General features: G+C 42.2%; 1 protein-coding gene across 5 annotated transcripts in view; it reads left to right on the top strand.

Moving 5' to 3' along the window:
• Positions 1-19,103, top strand: part of ARHGAP24 (Rho GTPase activating protein 24) — a gene marked incomplete at its 5' end in the record, with an annotated part of 368,413 nt that overhangs the window by 323,897 nt on the left and 25,413 nt on the right. For 4 of the 5 annotated variants that reach the window (XM_080924806.1, XM_080924805.1, XM_080924809.1 and 1 more), the window contains one exon: positions 11,395-11,602. In XM_080924806.1, the coding sequence (XP_080780932.1) occupies positions 11,395-11,602 (208 nt within the window). Of the gene's footprint in view, positions 1-812; positions 928-11,394; positions 11,603-19,103 lie in introns of those variants that run through there. The other variant, XM_080924807.1, reaches the window with a different exon arrangement.

Raw genomic sequence — 19,103 nt, 5'->3', positions numbered from 1 at the left:
CCAGCTCCAGCCCAGCTCCCATTGAGAAAAGGGAACAGGAGCAGGAGGGGGAGGAGAGCTCCCTGCACAGCCGCCTCCGGAACAGCCAAGGAGACTCCGAGAATGGGCACCGGACTCTTCCTACTTGGTGGCTCCAGAGGGAGCCGGAAGACAGAGGAGAAGAGGGAGAAGCCTGCAGAGTGCACCAGAAGCTGAGGGGGTACCATAAAAGGAGCAGGGGAGTCCTTTGCAAGGAATTATCGCGCACTGGAATGCGTTCTGGAGAAGGTGCCAAGGATTCCTTCGCCTTTCTCTCAGATTAAAGGAGCCAGCCAGGACGTCCAGAAGTACTCCCGAGGGACCTTTTAGGCTTTCTTCCTCCTTCCCATACTCACAGGGCCATTTGCTGACCTTTCTAGAGGACTTTCTGTCCCTCTGAGAAGACAGTTCTCAATAAACGAAACCATTCCTGCCTCGAGAAGGTAGCCGCAGCTTGCTTGCTGCAATTCTTTTCCTGTGACATTTTGGAATGTCTGCAGAAACTTAAAAACAAAACAAAACAGACAACAGAAGCAGCAGCAACAACAACAACAAAAATCCTCAAAACTCACTGAATTAGGCTAAGGGAGAAGAAGGAGAGTAATCTGTTTTGTTTCTAACCAAAGAGGAGCAAATGAGATGTTACCTTAACTCAGGATCAAAACCCCGGGAGTTCTAGGAATCAGCACTTCAGACTTGACACATAAACAAACATGAGGAGGAGCGCCCGTGGGCTTCCACACAGAGGCAGGTTTTAAGGAAGCCTGAGCTGGTCTTACACACTCCGGGCCTGCATGATGCCTGAAGACAGAAATTCGGGGGGACGCCCTGCGGGTGCCTTAGCATCAACTCCTTTCATCCCCAAAACTACATACAGAAGAATCAAACGGTGCTTTAGTTTCCGGAAAGGTCGGTAGATGGTATCCTATATGTCCTGCTAATGTCTGAATGTCAGCCCCTTGTGGAAGCTTTCAGACCTGTTAGGCTTGGATGGAATGGGGGGTTTGGAAACGGAGGGCTTAACACTGTGTAAGACATTGCTTGTCTAGACTGATTTTTTTAAGGTTCATATTGATCTGTGTATTTCTGTCTGTGGGGGTAGGTGGGGCTTAAGAACGGTCTTCTATAAGGATCCTTAACTGACAGGGAACTGAGGAAGTCTGAAAGGAGGGGCTAGAGTATTCACTCTGGAGCCCATCCCACACTCAGATCCAGCATCCTTGTTCTGACCCCTGAAACAGGTTCCTTACAAATGCTGTTCCGTGTAGCGTCCTTCTGGTTTTCCAAAAGGAGCCTCCTGCCACCTCCCTACCCTACCTGGAAAATTTTGACAGTTAGGTTCTCTGTGGTGGCCCCCACCCCTCTCGACATTAGCTAGAAGTAGGATTCCCCTTGACTTCCCATTTATATTATTGGGAAAAGACAAAGAGAATAGAATGACTTATAATCAACAAAAATAACTAAGGCATTTCTAAACTGAATTCTTTTCAGGGAGTTAAAGGGTATGGTACTTGTGAATTAAATGTTTACAGAAAGGGGTTATGTGGAAATTCTTTTTAAGTTCCTTTTGCCTTAAAGTGGTAATGACAGATTAGATGAACTGTTCAAAGGTGAGTAATTAAAAAGTCATTGTGCATCCAGGACTGTTACTTTTCCTTGTCACCTAGGTCTTCCGCCCTTTATTTTTGATCCCCCTACTTATCAGTCAATCGACAAATGAGAAAAAATAAAATCCAAGTACAATTGGAACCTAAGCCTTGAGGAGTTATCACCTGTTATCAACAAGGTGTTTGCTCACTTCAGAATTTACCTACGAAGAAATTAAGTGAGACGCTCATAATGACAGCTCTCAGATTTGCTTTTAGATCTATGAGCATCTTGTGGCCACTGCCAGATTACGTCATTGATAGAGAAAGGCCCTGAGACAAAGATGTAATGGACAAGTACCTTTGCTTCTAGCTTTCCAGCCCCTTGGAAGTAAGGGGATGTTTGGGGAATTATTTCTGCATCTCTGACAAAGCAGGGCAGTTTTCACCATTGCTCCCTTCCTTCCTCCAGTGCCGGAGAGTATACAGTAGATGTGTGGAAATGCCTAAGCCTGAAGTATGCCTTCAAGTTCCCCTCTCTTTTCTTAAATACCAGCCTGAGTAAAAAGTCCCCCACAGGCTGGCAGGGCAGATGAAAGCTCCCCGGTCGCGGTTCTTATTTGTCTTTTTCTTACCAAGTCGTACTGCTGTGGGGGATGTTCAACATTCGAGTCAAGGACTGAGTGATACTCCACTTGCAAAATGCCATTTTCTGCTTTCTGATGGAAGCAGGGAGGGAGGGGGCACAGGGAGCGAGCAGCCTCTCCTGCCTTGGCTGCCTAGCTGCAGCTCTGCAGTAGAGCACAGGAAGGAAGGTCCACAGCTGCTGCAGCTGCACTGTTGCCAAGCTGCGGCATCTGTCACCCCTGCATTAATGCACAAGTGTAGGGACCTGAGCCTTTGAAGTTTGAAGCTAAAAAGAATGACTTCCCTCTCGATCCAGGGCTCCAACCTATGTCACCTTAAGAACAGTGTACTTTTGAGCTTCTGTGACTGTGCTACTCACTGGAGTGTTTCCTACAGTGGACCCTGTTTCTGGGCTCCTCCTTTCCCCACGTGTCACTTCTGCAGAGGACTGAGCCGATTGTGTGTGATGCTAAGAAAGCACCCAGATGAAACAAAGACAAAATGCTGAGATGGCTCTTTTCCAGCTGCTCCCAAGGGTAGACCAGGAGAGTGAGGGACTTGCTGGCTCTCAGCAGCCTTGGAAACACTGCCAGAATGCAGGGTAGAGTGGGCGACATTGCCAGGTGCCAACCCGGGCAGTTACTTCTCTCAGGCTTTTCTTTAGACCTGTTTTGGCCTTCACTGGCCTCCCGCTCCCTTTCTTGATTTGAGTACTAATTAAGGTCACTGAAAATGTTTCCTCCATGGGTTTTTAAAAACTAAGAACTAAGACACAGAGATGAGGCAGGAAGCTGAGCCTTGCGGCATTCTGGGCTTGTCCTTTGGTAAAAGAGAGACTATGATGTAGTGCTAACCTGCTTATTTTCAAACTTTAAACTCTCATCATGATTGCATTCTGGATATTAAGAACTATTTTTTTTTTCCTGATTAGAAACTACAGTAAAATTTTCACGACTGACTTTAAGTTCCCAGTCACCCAGCAGTTCTTGACAGACTGTGGCGTATTATATCTAACCACTCAGAACATCGGGCATTTACCCTGGGGTATTCTGGTCTCTTGCCTCAGGTAGCAATTCCCCATCACTAAGTAGCTGCTTAGCTGCTCTCCACAATGACAGTCATCTTTGTCTGTCACACTCTCATAAATTCCAACACGACTGTCCGTTGTACAAAGCACATCTGATCTCTATGTCTCCTGTGTTCTCTCGGGCCCATCCCACAGCTCCGAACTTGTTTCATGACCTTGTACTGCCCACAGAGATAAAAAAAACAAAACAAAAAAAAAAAAAAAAAAAAAAAAACTACTTTGTATGATTATCAAAACACTAACCAGTTCCACCAATTACCTAGAGATAGGCCCCCTCCCCAATCTCCCAGGCTAACCCATGTCTTCACACTAAACACACACTCCACACCGCTTCTTGCTTTCTCACTTCGTGCCTTCTCCTACAGGGCTCTCTCCTCCATCAAAATGCTGCTCTTTGTTCGAATCATGGATGGGTCCATCTGTCCAGCCTTGCATTTCATGGACCCCTTAAGCAATGTGTGCATAGTACACATACCAATGCTTCTTTTCTGTGCACAGTGAGCTAGAGTGATAGGCCTGACCAGTTAATATTCAAACTGAGTGCTGAACTGGTTAAGTGCTTGTATACAGCCTGGTATTTGAACCTAGAACATCACTACAGTGCTTTCTGTATTTTCCTGCTAGTCTGTAAGCAATTTGAGTTAAAATACAATGACTTCATATTTATAGAGATTCAGCCAAAATCATTTGATTTTGAAATGAATGTTGTTTATGTTATAATTATAGTTTTTTTTTTTTTTTTTTTTTTGGAAACTGATTCGTCCAATCAAAATACTGTTGTCCAAACATCCAAACAGGAATAGTTTTGAACTGCGTTATTTGTCAATGAGTAGCATTTTGGCGTCTCCACCAAGCGGTGCTGGAGATGAAAGAAAGACAGACTGGGTCCTCCAAGTTATGACTTTGTAGGCTCCTTGAGGAGGAAGAAATAAATGATTAGCCAGCTGTGATCAGTACAGTACTAAGTGTTGTTTAGAGCCACGGGTGCTCATGAACAAAGGCTGACTTTGTAGCTCACCTGGAAAGGCAGAGAATGACTTAACCTATGTGAATTTTAGTTTTCTTCTCTAAAGTCTTAAAGTATGCAGCATCCTTGGGGGAGGGGAAGAACTCAGCAGAGCTGAATTAGTGTAATAGATTGGCAAAAACACATCCGGAAGCATCCCACTCTGTATTTGTAATGTATGTATGGTCTTTATTAGATGTGCAGCCTGGGACAGGTTACCTAGCATCTTTCATTTATCGGGTTGCAGAAGAAAGATTCGATTGAAGAACAAACATCCTTGGAGTACATTCAGGCCATCTGACTAGGTTCCTGGAAGTAAATGATGATGTCAGTAATGGCCGATCTGATCTGAGGAGAGGCCACCACTATGTTGGTCCCCTCACTTAGGAGACTTCCCTTGATTTTCCAAGTCTCTATCTCCTCTTTTCTTCCTTGTTCTGACTGTCATTGGTACCCACTGTTAATTGCGGTGGATCTTAGCTCTTAGATTTAGAGCTCGGTGTGAGAGGTTCTAGCACGAGGAAGCTGGTGACAGACAGAAGCTGGACATCTTTGTTTTGTACCAAAATAACCATTTTATTTTGACTTACCCATTTGTGAAGGGTGAATATTTACTGAAAGTTTTTGCAGTCATGATGATACCAGAATTTGTCTGCTAGTAAAGCTGTTGTCAGCAGAGGAATCAGAAAGTTTTTTTTTTTTTTACTCTTTGATGAACATGTGATCTGGCAACCAGATGGGACCAAAACTCTACAATAACCAATAAAAGAGACCTGGAGTGACAATTAGGAATTTTGACTTGCTTCATCGGAAAACAAGGACTGTTTTGTTTTCATAGAAATGAACAACATACCTCATTTTGTTTTATGGAATTATTCATTTGTTTTGTCTAATTGAGATGACATGTTTTAGTCTTATGCATGCATAGTTCATCCTGCAAAAGTTTGTGCAGAACTTTTGTCTCATCCCTGTTGATGTTACGTTCCAGGGATCTGAGGCAGCAGATGTCCCACAGGGATGATAGTGTGTGTGCTGAACATCACGAATTTGAAAATTCCAAATTCGAAATGTTTTAGTAGTGACATGATGCCTCAATAGATGCTTCTATACCATAAAACTCTCTCAAGAATAAAATAACTTAAAATCTATATCAAATGAACCTCAGCTTGTGTGTATAGATGCATTGAAACAGTAGTGGACTCTGTGTTTAGCCTTGGGAGCCATTGCTAAAATAACTCATTATATATGTAGATAACCTGCAATCTAAAAAATATATCTGAAATCAGGACCACATTGGTTCATACATTTCAGGCAAGGGACACTCAATCTCTATGTACCTTGAAGTATCTAGAGCTGGACACAGTTCAGCCTTTGCCTGTGTACAACCATCCAAAACCTGCTGACATCTCCCTGCAGCTATATTGTAAACTTTAAAGAATAGCCGTATATATATATATATATATATATATATATATATATATATATATATATATATATGAGATTCTGTAAGTCTTAGAAAACAGATATGATGTTAGACCCATATTTCTTGAGGGAGCAACCTGTAAGTGGTGTTATTTAAATTCACATTTTGAGAAACCATTAGAAGCAAGAGTGAATCTGATGCTTTGGCTTCCTGGGTAACTGTGCAAGAGGCAAAGGCCAGGTTCTGGAGACTCCATTGTGGGGAAAAAATTGTTGATTAATCTGGGTCAGGGGACACCACTGGACAAGTATCAGGACACCACCGAGATCTGATTTTAAACTCCTGAAATTCACCTTGGGAAAGAGGATGGTCTGAGGGAGAACTGCCTGCAAGTTAGGCAGGGATGTCTAGAACTCCAGCTTTTGAGAGTTGTCACCCATGCTGAGTGGGCCTTCAGTGATGCAGGGCATCTGAGGTGTCCGTGAGCACTCCCCTTCCACTCCTGTAAGCAACTGTAGGAGTTATTTGAATTGTCACCAGTGACCATATGTTATCTGTTATCACCTCAGAAAAATCAAGAAACAATCACTCTAACAGTGTATTTGTATGGGTTTGCAACTCTGGTCTTCAAAAATACATGCAAGAAACAGTGTCTCGTCGAATGTAGCAGCCAGGAGAAACAATGTCTAATCTAATGTATCAGCCAGGAGCTTGGAGGTAAACAATGTGAGCATTAAATTTGGGAAGAGAAGAAATTCCTTGACTTCAGGGACATGGGAAGATAGTGCTGACCAGGAGATAAAAATTAAGATTATGGAGTATCAAAGAACTTTGAAAGAGAAATTGATTTAGCTCGTTTTAAATTTGTCAGATTTGTAGCCAGTTGCAGTTTACAGGGGGTTAGTACTTGCAGTCCTTTTAGTCATAACTGGGTTGGGTGTAGGGAGAGGAAAAGAGAGGTGAGAGGGCCATAGGTTTGAGGTCAGCTTGGGTTTCATAGCAAGACCTTATCTCGGAAGAAGGGGCGGGGTGTGAAAAGGTTTAGAGATATTGGTGTTGAAGGGTCAAACAGGCACTTACAATGTGGTCGAGCATGTAATAGCTCAACTTGAGTTAGAAACCAGAAACCTGTAGAACTACACCAGGACCAAAGAAGAGATGTACACAGCAAAGTGAGCACCAAACTAAGATGGCACCATCTGGTGACTTAGCGCCTGTAGGTATAGGGCAACAAAAGCTTCACAAGGTCACAGGGCAATTGTCAAATGGTAATCACTTAGTGGACAGAGGTGACAATGGAGATAGACCACAGAAGGAATCAGGGGAATGCGGGCAGCTACAGAACACAGAGTTCGTTTTAAGTTTACTAATGTTCAACATGGGTGGAGTCTGACTATCCGATCATGTTCTCTCTGTGGATAGCTGGTTCTCACTCCTCAACCCTAAACCTCACATGAAGGGAGGGAGCCGGTCTCAAAGTGCAGTGGACACACCTTCCTGACAGAGAGATAAGTTCATCTGCATGATCTGCTTTTTTTTTTAGTCCAGTGAAGAGTCAGCTCCTGAGAAAGGAACCCAAGGAGTAAGGAGAACACACCAGCATCACTCAGATGGGTCAGGGCGGCAGCATTATTGGGGAGTGAATCCTCACTGAGCCTCTCATGAGACCATTTCTGGGGCTCTTCGCATGATTCACACACAGAAAAAAAAAATCTTGTTATTAATCCTCTAATTAATGATGCAAGGGCACATATGAGTTTACTTCTTTTTGCTATTTTTAATATTTGATATTACATTGCTCTCCAAACAATTTTGAATCAGCCAGTAATATTACTACTGCTACCACTACTGCTGCTGTTGCTGCTGCTGTTACTACTACTATTAAATTCTTTATTCCATCAGTAATTTCTGTCTCAAAGTTTAATCTAACAAAGGAGATTTCTATTGTATGGTATGGTACCATAGGAAGCCAGAGACAGTAGGTCCATTCTATTCCAGAGCTGCGGATGTAGTCTATACCTTTCGGCGGCCTTTTCTCTCCTTTTCAAGACTAGCATTTCTCCACAGGGATTACAAATCACATGGACAGTATCTACATGTTTTTTTTTTCTCTTTTATATGGCTTATTGCCGAGTGTGTAAGTTTCGTGTGACAGAAAAGAAATCTCTGGGCAATGGCCTCTCTGAAATGTCAGAGGTCTTTCTCTGGTTTTTTGTTTTGTTTTGTCTTCTTGTTGTCCGACTTTTTTCCATCTGCTTTATATATTCTTGATGCTCTGAACCCCTCTCTCCTTGGCATGCTGAGAAAGGCAGAAATAGGACACCTAGGATATGGAGGGTTTCTTTCCCACACTCTTTGTGGCAATTGCCCACACTAAGAAGTATTGTATAAGCAACTGAGCCCACGTGACTCTGAGATTCTTCAGCTGTGAACAAACCAGCTTCCCTGTTTACTAGCCTTGTTGCTTTCTGACAAGTTCCTTGGTAAGTCATCCGGAAAACGGTCATGGAGGTGGTGCCTGCCTCCCGGACCCTGGGAGATTAAGCGAGAATGTAGATAAATGCCTGGTAAAATTCCCGACATACAGGACTTGCATAGTATGACTGAGTGTGCTCCTGGGCTCACTGGGAAGACTTTCTGATGCTTTAAATTATCAGAAAATGGAGACTCATGGCAAGCTAGATAAGGGAGGTTTCTGATACCTGGGCATAAGTGAAGGTTTATAGAGAAAGGTCTGAATAGAGGCACATATCTGTCTGGAGAGGTCAGACCTGAAAAGTTATTGAATCTCTATGAGACCATTTCCCCCAAGTATAAATAGATATAGTAGCTGTTCCACCTAGCTTACAGAAAGCAAAGAATGCTTGCCGAGGACTTAGAATATGGTATGCAATAAGCATGAGTTTCTTGCTGTGCTTTCTAAGGAAATTCTAAGGAAACTGTAAATAATGCATTTGAAAAAGTGACTCTCAGAAAACTGCATTGCAAAACAAACCATTGGACTTTGTAAATGGGTTATAGCCCTACAGAGATAGTTCTAAAAAGAGGACTGAATTACCAGGAGGTATTTGTAAAAAGGCTCGATATCAGGAGTCATCAGGAGAATGCAAAGCAAAAGCACAAGGAGCTGTCTCTTCGCTCCAGCAAGAGTGGTTCTATCAGAAGTCCAGAAGAGGACAAGTGAGCACTGGCCAAAGTGGAGGGAGAGTGTAAACCCTTGCACAGATAGGTGTAGCTATTATTTAGTGCAGACATTATGGTAATCTGGGGTTTTCTAATGAAGTTAGGAATAAAATCATTATTTGCTCTATCAATAATTTACGTCTTAGTCAGGGTTTCTATTCCTGCACAAACATCATGACCAAGAAGCAAGTTGGGGAGGAAAGGGTTTATTCAGCTTACACTTCTACATTGCTCTTCATTATTGAAGTCAGGACTGGAACTCAATCAGGTCAGGAGGCAGGAGCTGATGCAGAGGACATGGAGGGATGTCACTTACTGGCTTGCTTCCCCTGGCTTGCTCAGCCTGCTTTCTTATAGAACCCAGGTCTACCAGACCAGAGATGGCACCACCCACAATGGGCTGGGCCCTCCCCCCTTGATCACTAATTGAGAAAATGCCTTACAACTGGATCTCCTGGAGGCCTTTCCTCAAAGGAGGCTCCTTTCTTTGTAACAATTCCAGCTTGTGTCAAGTTGTCACACAAAACCAGCCAGTGCAATATATATGTGTGTGTGTGTGTGTGTGTATATATATATATATATATATATATATATATATATATATATATATATATATATCCAAATATATACACATACACATATACACATATTCATCCAAAAGAAATTAGCATGTTAACATGCCCATGTCTATTGTCGTGCCTTATACCATCATGAAACCTCCAATGTCCATCCACTAGTTAATAAGAAAAGTATGGTGTCTACACAAAGGAATGCTGTTCAGCCATAAAACATGAAATCCTGCCCTTCGCAAAACGGATGGAACTGGAAATAATTATGTCAAGTGAAACAAAACAGCACAGACAATCCAATATCACATGATATCATCCCTGTGTAAAATCCAGAAATGTCAGACCCTTACGTGTCAGGAGTAGAATGGTGGGTACCAGAGGAGGAAGCGATGGAGAGTCTGATGAACCGCACTGAGTTATGGTCAGATAGGAGAAAGATGTCTGCTGTGCCAGCGAGTGTGGGTGCCAGTCACCTGGGGGGGGCGGGGAACAGAATTAGCCTGGTACAAGCCTGGTGGAACAAGCCTTTAATCCCAGCACTTGGGAGGGAGAGGCAGGTGATCTCTGAGTTGAAGGTCAAACTTGTCTACACGGTGAGTTCCAAGGAAAGAAAATAACAGAAGAAAGGGTTTAGTGTTATCATCATAAAAGCATGGTAAGTATTTAAGAGAATGCATACACTTCATTGAAACATTATTCAATGTTTATGTACACATGTATTAAAATACACAGTGTCCTTTAAATGTGCATAGCCCTTTACATGTTTATTGGTTTAATATAAATTTTTAAAAATCCATTGATAACTTTAATGTCTAAGGAGCAAACCAGATCCCATATCTTCACTTTCTGTAGTTATTATTGGTAATTCTTGGTCCCATGGTCATAACATTGTTTCTTGTGGTCGACACCAGTTTTCCCTGCTACCTAGGGTCGGTTACCTTCTTTTGATAGCTGTGCCCAATCCTTCTCCATGTCTAGCTCCTTAGACAAGCCCAAAGCAGGAAGGAGTTAACTGAGATGTCGAGCTAGAATTCTTTTCAGAAGAACACCATATCCAGAAGTGCTGAGCAGCTCTTCCCAGGATGCAGTATGGGATGTGAGCACCCCACTGCACGGAAGTGGGGAATGGCATTTTATTTCCTGGTTCCAATATAGAAATGTCAAGAGAAAGTAGGCATGTGAATAGTTGCTGAATTATTAAACAGTGTTTCCCACACCATTATCCAGGAACTGCTTGTTCTAAATTCTACAAAGGAAGCTCCATCCCCCCACCCGGGACTCCCACCTCCCAGCCCCCACCCTGTCACCTGCTGCCATCTCTACTGCTCCTGAAAATGCCACTTCCTCTTTTTTCTAAAATGAGTGTGTAAAGTCCATTTGTGCTAGGTTTGGTACCACGTATAGAATTGCTTTGTGTGTTGGTGCCATTTCTACCGGGGCTGAGAATACACTCCTCAACAGCAAGATGTTTTATCACTCGGAATGTGATGATTCTGCACTATGAATCCGCAAATCAGTTACATAACAGATGGGAACAAAGCCATCTGCTGTTATTTCAGATCCTTGACTTAATGGCTGCTGAATAAGGCTTCTTGGGCCTTACACAGTTTCCACATATAACATTAGTTTTTCTTCCCCCGTTATGAAACTCGGGAGTTTCCAGTTTCCTTTTTATCTAAGCCTAGAACATCTTTAAAATGGGTGTTCGGAGAGACCCCCTCCCCTGGGAATCCATTGGATGAGTTTGTGTGGTGAGTTTGGTTGTATATCAGTGGGAAATAGCAAACATCAGATACTCACCACCATTCCAACCTGGGTCCTTTACAATGAGTTTAAAAAGAAAACAGCAGTGAATGAGTAGAAAAAAAGTCTTCCGTGATCTCTTCTTTTCCCAGGTATTTTCGGACAGAAACTGGAAGACACAGTCCGATATGAGAAGAGATATGGGAACCGGCTGGCACCCATGCTGGTGGAGCAGTGTGTGGACTTCATCCGACAACGGGGGCTGAAAGAAGAGGGCCTCTTCAGACTGCCTGGCCAGGCAAACCTTGTCAAGGAGCTCCAGGATGCATTCGACTGTGGAGAGAAGCCCTCCTTTGACAGGTATGTTGGACAGGCCATGGCTTGACTGATCATTTTTCATGAGACACTCAGCCTGGGCAAAGGGATATTGTGGGCTAAGTGTCTGATGACTGATGTGGTTAATATACAGACAATAGATTATTAGGTTTGGCAACATGATTTTGAATTAATTTTACTAAGTAACAGAGGAAAATTTGTAGCAATTCCATGTTGGTCTCACCATTGGCTTTTCCTCATCTGAAAGCTGTTACCCAATCTTGACCTTTAGACTAGAATTCAAATTTCTATTGACCTTTTGTTTGGGAAAAATAAATCACTTGTGTGTCTTTTAGAAAGTTTTTTCTTTCAGTCTTCAAAAGGTGGTAAGTGGACATACAGATGTTGGCAATATAGTTTAAATTACTTTAACAATAATATTCTATTTAAGAATGCACATATCTCTGCCTTAGTCTGAAACTTATTTATAGATTCACAAGCAGAGCAATATTGTGATATTTGAAAAATAGTAAAACTTTCAGACATGAAACTATTAAGTATCCCTGAGAGCCCTTCATTGTTGATACTTTGTACATGGTCTCCTTTCACTTTAAATTTTAATAGAAAAATACTCTTTTATCCTACTATCATTATGTGGCAGAAACTTTAACATTATGAAGGTGGAAACATGCCCTTTATCCCAACATATTTGTAGACAGAATTTCCTTAGTAGTACTGTCTTAGGGATTTACTGCTGCAAGCAGACACCATGACCAAAGCAACTCTTGTAAGGACACATTTAACTGGGGCTGGCTTACAGGTTCAGAGGTTCAGTCCATTATCATTAAGATGGGAACATGGCAGCATCCAGGTAGCCATGGTGCAGGAGGAGCTGAGAGTTCTACATCTTCATCTTAATACTTACTTCTAAGCAGCTAGAATAAGGGTCTTAAAGCTCTCACACACAGTGACACACCTACTCCAACAGGGTCACACCTTCTAAAAGTGCCCCTCGCTGGGTTGAACATATACCAACCATCACAAGTACCTTCTATAAACACTCCAAAACCTCACAGTAGTATGATTGAACACATCTCTGCAGTACAGACAGGAAAAGAGATGTTGACATCCTGTCATGAAGGAAGCATCATTGAGAGTATGTTCATACCAAGAATACAGAAATACCGCATCCTCCAACACTGTTTCTTATCCTGCCAGCAGAGCTGTAAGTGATGATCATTCTCAGCACTGTCAGCATGTATTGGGGCACAAACTCTAATACCAACAAGTGTGCACTTTATTATAGTCCTAAAACTGATTGAACCAAGATTTTTAAAATGAGTTTTTATTTTAAAGATTTGTTTTTAATTATGTATATGAATGTGTGTCTGTGTAAGAGAATACATGTGAGTTCAGGTACATGTGAAATCCAAAAAGAACATGGAGTTGAGTTACAGGTAGTTGAGAATAGAAGTTGCTTAACATGGGTGCTGGGAACCAAACCCGGGGTTTTACAAAAGCAGGATATATTCACCAACTTCAATACAAAATTGTTTGTTATCGATTTTTGAAATAGTAAATCTATCCCCAAGAGATAATTAATAAAATAATGGTTCATTTGATACAATAAAATATGATGTAGACCTTAAGGTTCGGAAGAATGATAATTTTGTGCTCACACACTTCATTAAGTTTCTCTTCCTACAACAATGTCTGAGACAACCAACTTCAAAGAAAGGATGATCTAGCTCTGGCCTTTTAGAGGTGCCATGTTGAGGTATGGTCTTGTTCTATGTGTTGGAATGCTAAATACTATGCCACTCCTCCCCCAGACCTGGTTGCCCCTAGGGACTAGAAAATCCCCAAGTAGACCCAAGTGACAGTGATGCTTTGTGACCTTGCCTTCCAAGTTATTGCTAATTGGTGAATGAAGATGCCTACAGCCTATAGTGGGACAGAATTGAGATAGGTGGGGTTTGGAAGTTCCTGAACGTGGGTCTGAGGAGGAACATGAGGCATGGAAAGACACTGGATAGAGCAGAAAATACAGGAATAAAAATGTTCAAATCATGGCCAAGAAGGCTGGCTAATTGGAGTTAACAGCATCAGATAGAACATAGCAAGTTAGAACTCAGGGTTACTGATAGAAAGTAGACATACTAGCATAGCGGGTAGAGATCTGCCCAGCTCTAGTGATGATTAAGGCTTATTAGTAATATAAAAGGTGTGTTGTCTTTTATCTGGGAACTGGACGGTCAAAGACAGGGTAGAACCCCTGGATTAAGAATAAATACCTTGTACAGCAGTGTCAATTTGTGACAGGTTGGACATCATAAACCTGAGGTAAGAAGCCTGTGGTGATGAGAAGGCAGGATGGAGCACAACTGTCCAAGGTATGTCTGAGACAGACTGACAGAGAGAGAGAAGAGAGAGAGAGAGAAAGAGAGAGAGAGAGAGAGAGAGAGAGAGAGAGAGAGAGAGAGACAGAGAGAGACAGAGAGAGACAGAGAGAGACAGAGAGAAACAGAGATAGAGGTAGGTAGGTAGGTAGGTAGGTAGGTGGGTGGGTGGGTGGGTAGGTAGGTAGGTAGGTAGGTAGGTAGGTAGGTACGTAGATAACGAGTAAGCTGAGTTTTTCTCTTCCTTTCACAGGCATACCCCCAATGATGAGATTTTCCAGTAGATCCTACAGTCCAAAGTTTCCACAGCCTCCAAATAATAACAATGCAGGGCATTGGAGGTGTGTTTCTCCAATTTTAACCCCCCTCAAAGCACATAATAACAAATGAAAAAATAAATAAAGATCACATATTTGAGTGAAATCCTTCCTTTTCACAAGGGTTTCATAGATAACATATAAAAGTTTACTTGTTCCCTTTGAGAGAGAAATATTAACTGTGAAGGTATATAAATGATTTCAAATTGCAGAGCACAGATTTCAAGACTGTCCACATGTTGTCCCTAGGACACTCTGTGTCTTCCTCCATGCTCTGAGGATGAGCAGCAGATACAGAGAGTGCTAGCCACACCGTACAAGTAACAACTCAGCCGCAGGAAGCATAAGATGTTAGCACCGAGTTACAGAGGAATCTGACATAATAGAGCATTGCACAGTGGGAAAAAAATCAACTCCCTCTGCAATGGATGTCAAAAATAAACAATACATTTTATGTTCCCTTCAAATGTTTTACACATATGTGCTGGCAAGATTATAGCATGTTCTTGAAAATAATACTGTCATGACATGAGGCTTAGTATTACTTATCACCCTGATGGAGTTTAGAGTCACCATGGAAACAAAGCTCTGAACCTGTGGATGAGTGAGCTTGTAGATTAGGTTAAGTAGGACAGGAAGATTTGCCTACGTGTGGGTGGAATCATTCCCCTGGCCAGGGATCCCAGCCTAAAAGACAAGGAGAGAGCGAACTGCTTCCTGACAGTAAATGTGGACAGAATGTGACCTGCTGCTTCATGTTCCTGTCCTGTGCTATTCTGCCCATGATAGACTATACCCTCCAACTGTGAGCCAAAGACTGTACCCTCCATGTGGGTTGATGTTAAGGGGGTACATGATTGGACAGTGGAGAGGTAGGTGGAGAAAAGGCCAGGAAATTGGGAGAGAGAAAGGGAGATTCTGAGAGGAATCAAGATGAAGCTGGAGAAGGAGAATCTAGATCCAGTTGGTCTTAATTGGCAATAGGTAGATGTGAATAGTTTAAGGGTTTCTATAGGTCTTTTTTTAATCTCATATAGAAGGGCAGTTTGTATTTTGGTCCACTGAATGTAAGCTTATTTTGTAGAGGGTTGGTGGATTGAGAATTTAATATATAAACTTGCTTGATAAACTATTGGGATTTGGAGTCACATCTGTGCCTGGTGGTGGAGGAACGGAACACACTGCAGTGGTCATTTCCACCAATATGAAATATTCATTCATGTACCAGTCATCTGTGAATGCCTTTTGTCTTAGGCTCTGTCCTCGGTGGATGACAGCCAGGGTCCATCCTCTTCTGGAGTTTTCATTTCTATAGTGGAAGATAATACACAACACTATGTATATACTTACAAACTGTGATGAGGGCGTGGTAGTTCATATATACCACCATTTCTGGATGCAGCCAATTTTAGAAAGAGGTGAGGCATTTCTAAGTCTGTGCTCCAGACGGGAAATAACAAGGGCAGCATGCCTGTGAGCAAATATGATTGTGAGCTGCCTTGATAGAGGAACAGAGTTCCACAAGACAGACAGATGTCACTTAAAGGTAGAGATTATTTTCCATGCTGAGTGTTCTGCCTCATTGACCCGTTAACTGGTTGGATCTGATATTTAACATATAGGCATCTTTACAGATTGCATTAAGAGTTGAAGAGACTTTTCTGGGAACATGTATAATTTAAAGTTAATCTACACCAGTTTTCTCCCCTTGAAAATGATAATAGGGTAAGGGTGTGTGTGTGTATGCTTGGATGCAGGCTTGTGTTTGGAAACCTTTCTCGTAATGTGCTCAGCAAACAAAGGGACAAGATGAAAACTACAGAAATGTAACCTGTGTTCTTTAGGGTTTTCTAAAGGAACAGCATCAATATAATGGATATGTTTTAAAGGCATTTATTAGACTGACTTACAGGATGAGGTCCAGGCAGTGTGCAATGGCTGTCTCACACTTGAGAAACTGAGGGTCTTGTAGATGTTCAGTCATTGAGGCTGGGTGTCCCAAAGGTCCCAGTCTGGCACAGACAGCCTGAAGCATTGCCAGAGAGCTGCTGTCTTTCAGTCTACACTGGAATCCTGAAGATGCTTCTAAGATAGGTGAAGGACTGTTGCAGCGACAAAGTAGATGGGCTTACCCACAAGACTGAAGACAAGCAGGCAAAGTTTCCTTCTGTCTCCTGTTAATTGGCTCCCACCAGAAGCTGCTCAGGTTTGGGTGTGGTTCTTCCTGCTGCAAACAATCTGATTAACGAAGCCCCTCACAGGGTAAGACAGCAGCCCAGTGTTTAGCTGTTTCTAGAGTCAGTGAAGTTGATGACCAAGATTCACCATCATGGCAGGATATGAAATTAACATTTAAAAAAACTAAACAAATAAATGTCTTCCCCTGATGTTCTAATTAATATTGCTTTTAACAGTTAATAGCATTTACTCCTTTGCTTTGGTCAGTAAAGATATATTTGCTAAAAACTCAAAGAAGGTCTGAAAGTTATTCTTCATGGATGATCTCTATTCCTTATAATAAAGCTCTACTGTCAAACCCTGGCATTTGATTTTTAAAGTAGCTTTTCTAATGATAGTTAAAACATTAAAATTTCGACAGCATGAAAGGTTACCAAATTCTAATGTAAATACAGTTTAAGTTATATTTACTTCATGGTATTTTCATGAGATTTAGGATATTGAAGAATAAAGAAGAGATTAATATTTCAAAATTCAATAATCCGATGATCTCTTGGCGCAGTGTACAACTTCCGCAGACACTTAGACTTACAAATACAGATCATCAGGATTTAGCTACACACAAGGCTTGTGTACGTACAGTACAGAAATCATAGCTTTTGAAACTTTGCAACACGGCACGGTGAACACTTTGGTTTGTCACTGTGTGATTTTCAAAGATAATCCCAAGGACCACACAGCAATTCCTTATCTCAGGAACGGGTTCTTTAGCCCACGCTGTTTTCAGTGTTCACTGAAAGGATGCTCACTGATCCTATGCTGATGGTTGCTCCCTCCTGACAGTGCCTCCTGGGCTTGTGAAGCTATGAATCTGTTTGGGGTCTGCAGGATGATATTTCACACTCCAGTGAGCCGTGTTTTGTTAAATAGAGGTAAAAGAGACATGATTTTTTTTTTGTTTGTTTTAAGTTCTGTTTGTTTTTAGAAGACACTGTAAGGATTGAGAGCGGCTGAACGTAGACGCGACAACTTTTATAAAAACCACATCTTGACTCATTTTCTTTGCACCGGAAGTTGTCCCTGTGATTCTGGTCCTTTGCTTCTGTATGCTGGGATCAAACCCAGGCATGGAGCATGCTATATACACAAGCTCTCTCACCCTGAGCCCCAGCCAAGCTGTTTGTCCAATTCTAAAGTTTATGTCTGAGACTGGCATTTGCATGTGGCCTTATGTTTCTACAGTTGTGGTATGTTCCTATGGCCCTCTGGACAAAAATAAATTTTGAGATACAGGGTCTTCTCAGTGACCTGAAAGAACTGGCATTTGATTTGTGTCCCCCCTTCCCCCCACACACTTAAAAACAGCAAACAAATAGCTGTCATAGCTTCCCAGCATTCCTGTTTCTTTCTTGCTCCTGAGGAATGATAACAAGCCCATGCATCACATATTGTGTTAAACTCCCACCAGTTAAAAGCAAAAACAAAGGAGGTGCAGAACCAAATTAGAGGCCTGTTGGTTCCAGAGCCCTCCGGATGCTGTCAGCTGTGAGGGCACAGTTTGGAAGTGCTGGGAGGTGGGGTCAGGAGTTAGACGATGTGGGTGTCACCATCCTGTCATTAATTGCTCAGCAGTGAAATAGTTGCACACTTGCAGCCCTGCTGAGGACAGGGCAGAGGTCGCCTGCAGCTGGGGCATTGCACATCTGTCCAAGGGTCCAGCAAGGCAGATGCTGCCTTGGGTATTCCTGCCACTTATCCACCCACTCTGTTCCTTCTTCCCTTCCTCTTCATTCTTACTGTTTTTAATTGTTTTGGTTGAGACAGACAGACAGACAGACAGACAGAGAGAGAGAGAGAGAGAGAGAGAGAGAGAGAGAGACTGAGACTATGCTGCAGCAGAGATCTTAATTTAAAATCCACCCTGCCCCCTCCCAGAGCAACAGAGGAGCGCTTCATTGCTCTGAGTTATAAAATACGATCTTAAATGTTGAGGGCCATGCAGATGGGAAAGCCTTTCCCAGATACCACTTTTCACAAGAATGATTTGCCAGTATATATTTAGAGTCACTCTCCTAATATAAACATTGAGGGGTGCCTAGGACTCTGCATTTTAAATAACTACTCAGGTGATTTTTTTTTATGTACAGTCCTAAAAGCATTACCTGGTAAACAGCAGCTAAAACATAGACTGCAGGAGTCTAGGTTTTATCCCAAGCAGCATGACAGTGTTCCTTAGTTTGTTTTAAACAAGTTGAGGGAAATTAACATCCCCAAGAAGTCTACACCATTTCAGACTGGGTTAAATGTAGAATATTAGCTATTTTATGACGTGCAGAGCTGCTGTGTACACTCATAATGACCTGTGCTCTGATGGGCCTGGATTAGGACAGCTCAGAAGAGACATAAAAAGCACGTTTCTTCTTTGTTCCCAGGGAAGACTCAAACATGGTTTGGTAGCAAAATTCACAATTAGGAAACATTTGTACCCAAATATGAATCAAGGTCTGAGGATGGAGTCTATCATTTGAAGGGAAGTAGCATTGGCGAGCGTACCTGGAGGGCATATGGATAAGGAAAAATGCAGTCATACTTCTAAAGGGCCCAGAAGGCAGAGAACACTCCTGTGGCTGGTCTATAGCAAGCTCGGAATGT

Source organism: Micromys minutus (genome assembly GCF_963924665.1).
Source record: "Micromys minutus genome assembly, chromosome: 11".
NCBI lineage: Eukaryota > Metazoa > Chordata > Mammalia > Rodentia > Muridae > Micromys > Micromys minutus.
Note: the sequence above shows the minus strand (reverse complement) of the source record. Positions and strands in the feature narration are given on the sequence as shown.